The sequence below is a fragment of the Mobula hypostoma genome, chromosome 8 (assembly GCF_963921235.1).
Source record: "Mobula hypostoma chromosome 8, sMobHyp1.1, whole genome shotgun sequence".
Taxonomy (NCBI): Eukaryota; Metazoa; Chordata; class Chondrichthyes; order Myliobatiformes; family Myliobatidae; genus Mobula; species Mobula hypostoma.
In genome coordinates, this window is record NC_086104.1 from 5619474 (window position 1) to 5633558 (window position 14085).

At 45.2% G+C, this 14085-nt stretch overlaps 1 protein-coding gene across 3 annotated transcripts in view; it reads left to right on the top strand.

Annotated features, from left to right (window-relative positions):
- LOC134350349 (E3 ubiquitin-protein ligase TRIM47-like) overlaps positions 1 to 12158 on the top strand; it is a 132444-nt gene extending 120286 nt beyond the window's left edge. For all 3 annotated transcript variants that reach the window (XR_010018877.1, XR_010018875.1, XM_063055422.1), the window contains one exon: positions 9285 to 12158. Coding sequence is in view for 1 of the 3 variants with exons in the window: in XM_063055422.1 (XP_062911492.1) it covers positions 9285 to 9377 (93 nt within the window). In the remaining 2 variants the exon portion in view is untranslated. The remainder of the gene's footprint in view (positions 1 to 9284) is intronic.
- The last annotated feature ends 1927 nt before the right edge of the window (positions 12159 to 14085 follow it).

The window sequence follows — 14085 nt, forward strand, 5'->3', positions numbered from 1 at the left end:
GCGTCTTAAACCATCAGCTGAAAGTAAACCACGTCCTGCGATTCTGTGTTCGCATTATTTTACAACCAATGTAGTTATTCTTTGGAATGCAAGGAAAAGGGATAAGCCAATTGATAACAAAGCTAAGGTTCATATAGTTGAAGATTTTACCCCAGCGATTTATGCTGTAAGAATTAAATATCGCGAAGTGATGGCAGAATTTTTTTTAACATTAACTGTCGCCCCTCGCTGCGTTATCTGGCTCGTCTGATGATTACGCCAGCCAATGCTCATCTAAAACAGATTGACTCTCCCGGAGATAGTTGGAAATTTATAAAAGAGTTTAAGTCCACTTTGTAAGCAAATTGAAAAGTTGATCCTTGGCTGGGAATGGTTTGTAACGCCGTTGATGGAAGTTCGCTCTTCGTTTTATCAACACCCAGACACAGACTTGGCTAACTCACTTAGATATGTTGTTTGCTTTAACAGTTAATTTAGCTTTGAATTTAACACATTTATTTTTTCTTTGATTTTTTTTTCTATTTAAAACTACAAATATATTTTCTTTAGTTAATTACAGTAAAACAAATTTCATCAGCAATTTTAGAGCGTACATTAGTAGTCCAAATATTCACTACTTCATTGCTTTTCCACCTTTCTTTTTTTTTAATTTTATTTTTATTTGGATAAGGAGTTCACAATAATCATGTACTTTTTTCACACATATAACCTTTTCCATTTTTTTATATGTATAAAACTACAATTATTTATACATTCTTAAGTACACATTGAGATGATATAAAAGCAAAATAAACATTTAAATAGATAATTATGTACTGTGGTAAATCTAACCTATTAGGCTAAGTAATGAAATTAGTTGTTAAGAAAAATGGTAATAATAGTTTCCATACAACCCTCCTGGACCATTTCCACTGGTCCAAAATGTTGCATACAAGCCTATATACCAACCATTGTAGGTGTTTATATCCCAATTTGTTCGTGCTTGTTCCTGCCCACAGACATAATTATCCAATCCCTATGTACTTATTTACTTAATTTTTTCTTTTTTTTTATCCCTTTCCCAAATCTTTCCCTTTACTTGTGTTAATTCTCTATTTTCCAAAAAAAAACAACAAACATTTAGATTAGGGGTGCTTACGTTAGCAATATTACTGTGTTGATGAGAAGAGCAATATAAATCATTAGGAGAGTCATCTAAAGTCTGCTCGCATTGGGGTTATATATTCAATCCATTTATTCCAGATTTGATAAAATGTTTCTTTTTGAGTTCTCAGGGAGTAGGTCAACTTTTCCATTTTAAATATTTCCAAGATAATTTCGTACCAATCTTCTAATGTAGGTGGTATTGGATTTAGCCATTTTCTAGTGATTGATTTCTTACTTGCCGCTAAGAGGGCCTGCAGCAACTTTATATCTTCCTTCTGTTCAAGGAACAATACATGCCCCAAATAGAGCGTCTCAAAGTTCAGAGGTATCTGGGACCTAAGTACCTTAACTAATGTTCTATGAATACCTTCCCAAAATAGACTTAATTTAGGGCAATCCCAGAAAATATGAAAATGATTTGCCTCCTTAGAGCCGCACCTTCTCCAACACATCACATTTGTATCTTTATATTTTTCCTGATATGGGGTCTTGAAGTATCTTATAATGTTTTTCCAACAATGTTCTCTCCAAGTCAAAGAATTAGTCGAGGACCATTGAAAGCTGCAGATTTTCCCCCAAGCCTCCTCTGAAAGTACCAACCCCGCTTCTTTCTCCCACTTCTCTTTAATATACAGTGTATTTACATTTTTAGCATGGGAGAGTGCATTATATAGGCGAGAAACTGATTTACTAGGTATTGAACTGCAAGCCGAATTCAGAATCTTGAAAAATTCTAATTCTACTGTTGATAGGTCTGTATATCTACAACTCTGGTTAACATAGTTTCGTATTTGAAGGTACCTAAAAAAGTCATTATGTTCTAGGCCATGTTTGTCCTGCAGGATTTGGAAACTTTGTAATACTCTTTTATCTATAAATGAGAGGTAGGTTGTAAGACCTTTCTTTATCCATAGCTCAAATCTTTTATCTCCTCTGTTGGGAAGGAATTCCGTATCATATGCACACCATCTAAAGAGTTTTAGCATATTATTAATTCCACATGAATTAACCACCTTCTGCCATACTTTTAATGTAAGATTTATCCAAGCATTATTAAATTTTTCCAACTGGGCCATCCATCCTTTGTCAGCTATTGAGGCCTGAAGAGGAAAACTGTCAACTAATCCAAATTCTATTTCCTTCCATCTAGCCTTATATTCCCTATTACACCAATATAACAGAGGGGTTATCTGTGAGGCATAAAAATAATTTCTCAGGCAAGGAAGAACCATACCTCCTCTTTCCTTCCCTAACTGTAAAGTGTTATATCGAATTCTAGGTTTCCTTCCTTGCCAAATGAAGCGGGAAATGTGTTTAACATTAGTTGATTGGATTTATTTTTTGAATACATGGCTGCGTATATTAAATGGATTTAAGATGGCCATCGTCAATTCGGTCTCAACTACTGCTGGACATAATACGAAAATATTTGGTAAACGTAAACACGAGGAATTCTGCAGATGCTGGAAATTCAAGCCACACACATCAAAGTTGCTGGTGAACGCAGCAGGCCAGGCAGCATCTCTAGGAAGAGGTACAGTCGACGTTTCAGGCCGAGACCCTTCGTCAGGACTAACTGAAGGAAGAGCTAGTAAGAGATTTGAAAGTGGGAGGGGGAGGGGGAGATCCAAAATGATAGGCGAGGACAGGAGGGGGACGGATGGAGCCAAGAGCTGGACAGGTATTGAATGCCGTTTCCCACTCATCTCCCTCCCTTATTCTGACCGGATGGTTGGCGGGTCCAACTTGGAGAAGATGGTGGCTCCGCGAAGTGGTTCGAAAGTGGAGCTTGAGGGGCAGTGGATACTTGTTATTTTTGGTTATATGATTTAGGCCTCGGTAGGGATGCAGGGACGTAGTGAACCATCCTGCTTCCCCACAAAGAACCCTGCGCCCACCGGGGAGGATGAGGGTCGGATGATGCCCGCCGAGAGAGATTCACTGACGTAACCCTCCATTGCTTCCCTCTCTGGCCGGGACAAGTTATACAGCCGACTGGTTGGCAGAGGAGCTCCGGGGAGAAGGTCAATACCACAATCATACGGTCGGTATGGAGGCAGGGAAAGGGCCCGTTGCTTACTAAATTCTTGTCCCAGGTCGTGGTACTCAGCTGGAATCCTGGACAAGTCAGGGGGTTCAGCGGCAGACGAGGTCGCGGTGTCTTTTATAGGGGAAAGGGCCGACTGTAGACAAGGAGGGACAAAACGGACTCCAGTTGGCTATCTTCCCAGTGGACCATTCAATGTGCGGATTATGGCGGCTTAACCATCGGTACCCAAGAACTATAGGAGCTTGAGGAGAGGAAATTAGGTTAAATTGTACCTGTTCCCGATGGTTCCCAGAGAGAATCAAAGACAGTGGTGGTGTACAGTGGGTGACCCGGGCCAGAGGTCTTCAGTCCAGTGCCCGGGCTTCCAAAGGGGTACTCAAGGGTCCCGAAGAATTCCGGCCTGGGACGCTATGTCCTCTTCCAACAGATTTGCCTCGGCACCGGAGTCCACCAAGGCGGACAGAGACAGGGACTGTTGTTGATAATTCACGGTAGCCGGGATCTGCATCTGGGCTTGGGGGACTGGTGTGTCGTCCGGCTCACCAGGGTCCCCCTTTCTACTGGTGAACCCTGCCTTTTGGCCGCAGAAGATGGGTATTCCGGAAATGTCCCGGCTGGCCGCAATAGTAACAATCCCCAGCCCTCCGCCTCCGAAGTCGTTCCCAGCTGCATCGGTTCCTCACCCAGGGAGGTGGGGATGGTCGGAGTAGGAGCTACACTTAGTGCGGCCGGGGAAGGAAGGCTGGCTGAAGATGGTAAGGTGGGATGTGGGCTGACCCGAGGAGCGGGGCGACTGGTCTTTTCTCTCAGACACTCTCGACGTCGATTATCAAGCCTGGTGGCTAGAGAGATCAGAGTCCAGGCTGTCCGCGTCATCCCTCGCCGCCAGTTCATCTTTTATCGTATCTGAGAGGCCCTGTCGGAACACTTCCCGTAGTGTCTCATCATTCCACCCAGAGTGGGCCGCTAATGTTTGGAACTCGATGGAGTATTTTACTACACTTCACGAACTCAGAGTTAGCAAGCGCTTAGCGATGTCCTTACTGTGAATGGGCTGTTCAAAGACGTTCCTCATTTCGGAGACGAAGGAGGGGAAGGAGGAACAGACCTCTGGTCGGTTGTCCCAGATCGCGGTGGTCTATGCCAAGGCATCCCCTCGCAACAAACCCATGATGTAAGCAATCTTTGATCTGTCCAGGGTGTACGTACGTGGCTGTTTCTCAAAGACCAAAGAACATTGTCATAAGAAGGCCTGGCACCTCCTGAGATCCCCAGCGTAGGGTTCCGGCTCGGGTACGTACGGCTCTCGAGGGGATTGTGTTGTCGACCCAAGGGGTGTAGCCATCCCAGGCTGTGTGGTTTGGTCAGTCGGGGTTTTTGGAAGGGACGGAATAAGGGAAGCGGATACCCGGTCAACCTGCTCACTGACCTTCACATTCGTGGACAGCGCATGGAGGTTTTCAGTGACCTCTCTGAGCAGTTGGTCGTGGGCACCCAGTAGGCAGCCCTGGCCGGCGAGGGCCTGATACACGGGGTCCGTGTCCGCTGGGTTCAGTCTTGGCCAGTTCGTTCTGTTGCAAGGACGAGGCTGGGGACAAACCCAAGTGCAGGACACAGGCGCAGAGGCAGAGTCGTGAGGCGTTAGCACAGCCACGAATGGGGAATCGGTATTCAGGAGACAGAGACAATGTTTATGTAAAGTATCCAGGAGATGATGTGGAGCTTAGAACAGACAGTCCCAAAGAATCAGGAAACGTGGTTTACTCACACTAGAGTCAACCAACGAACTAACAAAGCATGGCTGTGCCGCCCGAGTTTGTCCTATGTTCACTAATGGGATCCAGGCGTGCTGTAATTAATGGAACTGGGAATGACTGGAAATCGGACGAGGGGGTTAAGGCCCAATTGAGGAGATAATAGCAAGATGTGGAATTGCCAGAGGGGATCATGACAGTTGCTGGAATTTGAGGACCCGAGTTATAGGGATACGGTGGATAGGTTAAGATTTTATTGCCTGGAGCGTGGGAAAATTAAGAGAAATTTGACAGAGGTAATGGAAATGCTAACAGGATTTTCCTACTGAGGTTGAGAGGCTAGAACTAGAGGTCTGGGGTAAAGATGAAAAGTGAAATATTTAAGGTGAGCCTGAGGGAGACTCCTTCAAACAGAGGGTGGTGGAGTGTGTAACAAGTGCTCATTGAATTTCAATGATTAAGAGAAGTTTGGATCGATATATGAAGGAGAGAGGTATGGAGCTCTATGGTCCAGGTGCAGTTTGATGGGACGAGGGTTCAGCGTGGACTAGATGGGCTGAAGGGCCTTTTTCTACCTTGTAGTCACCTATGATTCTATAACAGAGTTTTATAGAGCTGCAGAATTATTTCATGACTCTTGAGCTCAATACTCTGACAAATGATCGCCAGTATAACACACTCCTGCTTAGCAACCCTACCATCCTGTGTGGCAACTTTGAGATATCTGGGGACATGGAACCAAAAATCCCCCTGTTCCTCCACACTGCTAAGAATGCTACAATTAACTCAGCATAGGTGTGGAAGGGTAATGTAGAGGGTGTAACAGTAACATATGACTGGCACAGTGACGTGGAGTTGGCATGGTATCGTAGAGGTGACATTGTGGTGGAGGACTAGAAGAGTAACATGGGGTGGTACAACAATGGAGGTGTGATCTGGCTGACATGGTAATTTTTTTTACAAAATATCTTTATTACAAATTCGGTGCTAGATATACAAAACAGTGACTAACTCAATTACTTCACTGCGAATAGACAATACATATTAAACCGAAATGTTTCCATTTCAATCAATGGTGGCACTAACCCCCGCAGAGCCCAACAGTCGTGGAACGCCTCTAAGGTACGTGTTCCTTCTCAATATTTACCTGGGCTCAAACATACTCCCTAAACATTGCCAGGCAATCTACCCATGCAGATCCTCCCGGCACCCATTTCAAAGACCCACGGATGGCTGTTTTCGCCAGCCCAGGAGCAAGTTTACAAGGACATCCTCATCCCTCCATGGCCCCCTCCTTACTGGATGACTGTATATAGAAACATAGAAACATAGAAAATAGGTGCAGGAGTAGGCCATTCGGCCCTTCGAGCCTGCACCGCCATTTATTATGATCATGGCTGATCATCCAACTCAGAACCCAGCCTTCCCTCCATACCCCCTGACCCCTGTAGCCACAAGGGCCATATCTAACTTCCTCTTAAACATAGCCAATGAACTGGCCTCAACAGTTTGCTGTGGCAGAGAATTCCACAGATTCACCACTCTCTGTGTGAAGAAGTTTTTCCTAATCTCGGTCCTAAAAGGCTTCCCCTCTATCCTCAAACTGTGACCCCTCATTCTGGACCTCCCCAACATCGAGAACAATCTTCCCGCATCTAGCCTGTCCAATCCCTTTAGGATCTTATACGTTTCAATCAGATCCCCCCTCAATCTTCTAAATTCCAACGAGTACAAGCCCAGTTCATCCAGTCTTGCTTCATATGAAAGACCTGCCATCCCAGGAATCAATCTGGTGAACCTTCTTTGTACTCCCTCTATGGCAAAGATGTCTTTCCTCAGATTAAGGGACCAAAACTGCACACAATACTCCAGGTGTGGTCTCACCAAGGCCTTGTACAACTGCAGTAGTACCTCCCTGCTCCTGTACTCGAATCCTCTCGCTATAAATGCCAGCATACCGTTCGCCTTTTTTCACCGCCTGCTGTACCTGCATGCCCACTTTCAATGACTGGTGTATAATGACACCCAGGTCTCGTTGCACCTCCCCTTTTCCTAATCGGCCACCATTCAGATAATAATCTGTTTTCCTATTTTTGCCACCAAAGTGGATAACTTCACATTTATCCACATTAAATTGCATCTGCCATGAGTTTGCCCACTCACCCAATCTATCCAAGTCACCCTGCATCCTCTTAGCACCCTCCTCACTGCTAACACTGCCACCCAGCTTCATGTCATCCGCAAACTTGGAGATGCTGCATTTAATTCCCTCATCCAAGTCATTAATATATATTGTAAACAACTGGGGTCCCAGCACTGAGCCTTGCGGTACCCCACTAGTCACCGCCTGCCATTCTGAAAAGGTCCCGTTTATTCCCACTCTTTGCTTCCTGTCTGCTAACCAATTCTCCACCCACACCAATACCTTACCCCCAATACCGTGTGCTTTAAGTTTGCACACTAATCTCCTGTGTGGGACCTTGTCAAAAGCCTTTTGAAAATCCAAATATACCACATCCACTGGTTCTCCCCTATCCACTCTACTAGTTACATCCTCAAAAAATTCTATGAGATTCGTCAGACATGATTTTCCTTTCACAAATCCATGCTGACTTTGTCCGATCATTTCACCGCTTTCCAAATGTGCTGTTATCACATCCTTGATAACTGACTCCAGCAGTTTCCCCACCACCGACGTTAGGCTAACCGGCCTATAATTCCCTGGTTTCTCTCTCCCTCCTTTTTTAAAAAGTGGGGTTACATTAGCCACCCTCCAATCCTCAGGAACTAGTCCAGAATCTAACGAGTTTTGAAAAATTATCACTAATGCATCCACTATTTCTTGGGCTACTTCCTTAAGCACTCTGAGATGCAGACCATCTGGCCCTGGGGATTTATCTGCCTTCAATCCCTTCAATTTACCTAACACCACTTCCCTACTAACATGTATTTCACTCAGTTCCTCCATCTCACTGGACCCTCTGTCCCTTACTATTTCTGGAAGATTATTTATGTCCTCCTTAGTGAAGACAGAACCAAAGTAATTATTCAATTGGTCTGCCATGTCCTTGCTCCCCATAATCAATTCACCTGTTTCTGTCTGCAGGGGACCTACATTTGTCTTTATCAGTCTTTTCCTTTTTACATATCTATAAAAGCTTTTACAGTCCGTTTTTATGTTCTCTGCCAGTTTTCTCTCATAATCTTTTTTCCCCTTCCTAATTAAGCCTAATTTGGCATAGGATTGTGGGCCGAAGGGCCTGTATTGTGCTGTAGGTTTTCAATGTTTGTATGTCACTAAAATTCATTTCCTGCATTACTATTTTGTCAGTACCTCCAATTGAACTTTGCCTTTTTGTGTGTTCCCCCTCTGTGGTTTTGTATTGCCATGTGCTCTTGTTTGTTCTCATGCCCCATGTGCACCTGTCCCCACTCCTGCTCTACTCCGGCCCCAGTATTACTGGGTACTCCGCCTCTCACCTGTTTCTCATTATTAACTGTTTTTCTGCCACCTGTGTCTCATTGTGCTCCACCTATCATCTGCCTCTCTGTTTATTGCTCAGTGTATTGTAGTCCTGTGTTTTCACCCGTTTGTTACCAGATCTTGCCAGTGAGGTTTCCTGGGCCTTTCCAGCATTTTGTATCTGAACTCTGTCCATCCGAATATCGACTCTGCCTGTTTCCCGATTCTGGTTTTTGGATTTCTCTGGAATTTTTGATCTCCGCCTGAACTTTGATACCGACTTTGTTGCCCATCTGGATTTGCTACTCAGTAAATATCACAGTGCACACAGCACCTGGTCTGCGATTGGGTCCCTGCTTCAGCGCCCTGACATATTTAGATTTCTTCCCTTGCAGTCATGGAGAAACAGTATCAGGGCAACTGGAATCCATCAATACTGGCTGATTATTGTTGGACACAAGCAAGAAGCTTCAGACATTGAGTACAAATGAAAATCATCAGCAAAACTTTTTCAGCTTAGTTGAACTATTGCAAAGAGCAAGCACCATTAAGCAATTACATGCATGATATTCAATAAAAGTTAATTTCTGATATCTCCTAATTCCTACATGATGCAAGTAGTCCAAAATTATATTTTTGTTCAACTTTCAGCGGTGTATCATAAACACAAAAAAAAGGTCTCCCCGTGATGGTGGTGGAGGTGGATACGATAGGGTCTTTTAAGAGACTCCTGGACAGGTACATGGAGCTTAGAAAAATAGAGGGCTATGGGTAAGCTTAGGTAATTTCTAAAGTAAGTACATGTTCGGCAGAGCTTTGTGGGCCGAAGGGCCTGTATTGTGTTCTAAGTTTTCTACGTTCTATGTTCTAGGTACATGAGCGTGGAATCATCGAAGGATCAGAGGTGACGAGGGTCATTAACTTTGAATTCCTAGGTGTCACTGTCTCAGAAGTCCTGTCCTAAACCCACCAATATAATTGCAAAGGAAGCCCAATGGCTCCTCTACTTCCCCAGGAGTCTGCGGAGATACGGCATGTCATCAAAAACCTTGGAAAACTTCTGTAGCTGTGTGGACTGTGTGGTTTGAACAACAAAATCTATGTTCACTTTGATCACTTTGCACTGTAATGGTCTTTATGTTCTAACTTTAAAAAAAATTGCTGTTTGATTTGAGAATGCTGTGTGTCTGTAATGATGCTGTCAGTATGGTTTTTGTCACCCCATACACATTTGGCAGTGAACTCGACTTTGACTTTGACCCACAGCAGCAAAGTCTGCTGACACGGATAGTGCATTTCTCAGTTGCTGTTCGAAATATGGTTTCCAAAGAAACCACAAACCATGTCACCCTCCTCCCTGATCACTGTGCAGAGCAGTGGACCAGAGCTCGGGACAGGAGCTGACATGGTGTACACCAGTGGTGAGGCAGACAGGGTTATGGAAAGGTGAATTGAGGAAGTATGAAAACAGAAGTCCCAAGTTAGATCTCGTTTGTTTTGAGAGACCAACTGTGCTTCAAAGGTTTCTGAAAGTGCTGTCAATATGTGAGACATAAAGTCTAAGTTTTCCAGGGAAGGATTATCTGTGCCTGGGAAATAATTCATAGTTCTGAGCATCCATCCTCCCATACCCAAGCCACATTTCGGAGAACCACATGTTTCGCTGTATACCCCTTCAATCGATGGGGCTTCAGAGAGAGTGTGGGGCAGTGCCTGGTATCTACACCCTAGCAATATCTTGGAGAACCAAAATAGTCATAGTCATTGTCATACTTTATTGATCCTGGGAGATATTGGTTTTCATTACAGTTGCACCATAAATAATTAAATAGTAATAAAACCATAAATAGTTAAATAGTAATATGTAAATATGTAAATTATGCCAGGGAATAAGTCCATGACCAGCCTATTGGCTCAGGGTGTCTGACCCTCCAAGGGAGGAGTTGTAAAGTTTGATGGCCACAGGCAGGAATGACTTCCTATGATGCTCAGTGTTGCATCTCGGTGGAATGAGTCTCTGGCTGAATATACTCCTGTGCCCAACCAGTACATTATGTAGTGGATGAGAGACATTGTCCAAGATGGCATGCAACTTGGACAGCATCCTCTTTTCAGACACCACCGTCAGAGAGTCCAGTTCCATCCCCACAACATCACTGGCCTTACGAATGAGTTTGTTGATTCTGTTGGTGTCTGTCACCCTCAGCCTGCTGCCCCAGAACACAACAACAAACATGATCGCACTGGACACCATAGACTCGTAGAATGTCCTCAGCATCGTCCGACAGATGTTAAAGGGCCTCAGTCTCCTCAGGAAATAGAGACGGCTCTGACCCTTCTTGTAGCCAGCCTCAGTGTTCTTTGACCAGTCCAGTTTATTGTCAATTCATATCCCCAGGTATTTGTAATCCTCCACCATGCCCACACTGACTCCCTGGATGGAAACAGGGGTCACCAGTGCCTTAGCTCTCCTCAGGTCTACCACCAGCTCCTTAGTCTTTTTCACATTAAGCTGCAGATAATTCTGTTCACTCCATGTGACCAAGTTTTCTACCGTAGCCCTGTACTCAGTCTTGTCTCCCTTGCTGATGCATCCAACTATGGCAGAGTCATCAGAAAACTTCTGAAGATGACAAGACTCTGTGTAGTAGTTGAAATCTGAGGTGTAAATGGTGAAGAGAAAGGGAGACAAAACAGTCCCCTGTGGAGCCCCAGTGCTGCTGATCACTCTGTCGGACACACAGTGTTGCAAGCACACATACTGTGGTCTGCCAGTCAGGTAATCAAGAATCCATGACACCAGGAAAGCATCCACCTACATCGCTGTCAGCTTCTCCTCCAGTAGAGCAGGGCGGATGGTGTTGAATGCACTGGAGAAGTCAAAAAACATGACTCTCACAGTGCTCGCTGGCTTGTCCAGGTGGGCGTAGACACGGTTCAGCAGGTAGACGATGGCATCCTCAACTCCTAGTTGGGGCTGGTAGGCAAACTGGAGGGGATCTACTTGTGGCCTAACCATAGGCCAGAGCAGCTCCAGAACAAGTCTGTCCAGGGTCTTCATGATGTGGGAGATCAATGCCACCAGTCTGTAGTCATTGAGGCCACTTGGGTGTGGTGTCTTCGGCACAGGGACGAGGCAAGACGTCTTCCACAGCACAGGAACCCTCCGGAGCCTCAGGCTCAGGTTGGAGACATGGCGAAGTACTCCACATAGCTGAGGGGCACAGGCTTTGAGCACCCTGGTACTGACACCATCCAGTCCTGCAGCCTTGCTTGGGTTGAGATGGATCATTGTGCTCGCTCACCTCCCCCTCCTTCATAGAGTGGGGCATCAAAAATAATAGCGGGTGGTGCATGACATCAAGGCAGATAGAGGAAGAAGGGGTAGAATGTGGGAGTGAGAGGAGAGTTGGAGGGTGGAAGGGGGAGAATGGCAGAGTGCAGGGTGTTCTTGGATGTTGGGGAGACTGGAGGAGTGTAAGGAGAGTCAGTGAAAAGAGAGAGGAGCAGTGGAGGTAACAATGGTGGGGGATGAATGGGGGATTGCATGGATTTCCTGGATATTGGGGTCTAATTGGAAAGTGTAGAGAGAGCCATTGGCAAGAGAAAGGGCAGTACTGAGGGAAAGGGGGAAAGGATGACGGGAGAGAATAGGAGGGTGTGAGGACTTGGAGGATGGGAGAGAATGGAGGTGTGTGGGGAGAGTTAGTGGGTAGAGAAAGGGGCAGTTTGGGGAGCTGGATGGAGGGAGGAGAATGAGGGACTGTGAGAGGATATGGAGAGTAGCGGGAGGAGGGGGAAGAGTAGAGGGAGATGTGGATTATGGAGGACAAATGGGGGAGTGTGGAGAAGAATGAAGGGGTGGGAAGACACTAAGGTTCGGGGAGAGTTGGGGAGATTTGGATTATGGGGAGCAAATAGAGGAGTGATGAGGAGATGGAGGGAAGGGGAGTATGGATGGGTTTGGAGAGGAAGGAACTGATGTGCATGTGAGAGAGAACAGCTTATGGAGATATACTGTAAGTGGAATGATGGACTGATGGAATTGTGCTGAGGCTGCAGAGATTTCCTGGGCAGAATGTCCTGCTTCTCCTCTGTAAGGAAAGTAGAAAACATATATAGAAGAAAACAAGCTACTGAGATAACTGAGTTTGTTGTCTGTCAGTGAGCAGTTTACAGGGGAAAGAAGCAACAGTAGTTATGGTGTCAGTCTGATGGATGAAAAAAAATCACACAACGGGTAGAGTCGCTGCCCCCCAGCTTCAGCGATCCTGGTTTAATCCCAACCTCCAATGTCTTCTGAGCAGTGTGTGCACATTTTCCCTGTGACTGTATGTGATTCTCTCGGGTGCTCCGGTTTCCTCTAAAACCCCAAAGACAGGTAGATCATTGGGCTAAATAGCCACTGTAAGTTGCCTCCTGGTGTCTGAGTGAGGGGTGGAATATGGTGGGGGGGGGCGGTGTTGTTGCGCTGAGACTTTGGTCAGATCCCACATGGAGAATTGTGAGCAGCTTTGGGCCCCTCATCTAAGAAAATATGTGTTGAGATTGGAGAGGGTCCAGAAGAGCTTCATGAGAATGATACAAGGGCTAACGTATGAGGAGAGTTTGATGGCTTTGGGTCTGTACACGCCGGAATTTATAAAAATGAGGGAGAGATCTCATTGAAACCTATTGAATATTGAAAGCCCAGATGGAGCGAACATGGAGAGGATGTTTCTTGTCCTGAGGGATTCTAAGATGAAGGCACAACCTCAGAATACAAGGATCTCCCTTCTGAGCAGAGATGGAGAGGATTTTCTTTTGCCACTGAAATTCATTGCCACAGATGGCTGTGGAGGTCAAATCACTGGGTATATGGAAAGCAGAGTTTGAAAAGTTCTTGATTAGTAATTGTGTCAAAGTTTATGGGAAGAAGGCAGGAGCATGAGTTTGAGAGGGATAATACAGCAGCCAGGTTAGAATGGTGAAGCAGACCCGATTGGCTGAATGGCCTAATCCTGCTTCTATGTTTTAAATGGTTATGCTGTTATGGAGTTGATCCATACAGACATATTCAGTGCTGTGGGCATCAAACAGTGTTCAAAAGGTCAGTGTTGGAGAAGACATTGAACAAACCATCCAATAATAGAGGGCAGTGAGAGCAGTGGTATATTCTGGGCACGGACAGAGTGTGTTAGATGAATATTTTCGGTGTTGTGTAACATTACTGTGAAAGCAGAGTAACACATTGCTGGGGTAATACACGCAAAATGCTGAAGGAACTCAGCTAGTCAGGCAACATCTGCAGAGAGGAGTAAACAGTCAAGATGTCAGGCTGAGACACTTCATCAGGGCTGCCAAAGGGTCCAGCACTGAAAATTGTCTACTTATTCCCCTTCATACATGCCTGACCTATTGAGGTCTTCCAAAAATTTGTGTGTTATTCTTAATTTCCAGAGTCTTTTGAATCTCTTGTGTTTAAGATATTGCTGGAGACAGGGAATACATTCACAAGAGGGAGACCTGCAGCCAATCGAGTTACAGAGTACTAGAAAGGTATAGCACAGAAACAGGCCCTTCGGCCCACCTAGTCCATGCTGAAGCCATTTTAACTGCCTACTCTCATCGAACTGCCCGCCATACTACTACCATCCTTCTGCTTATCCATAGTTCACCAGAAACATTGTGTT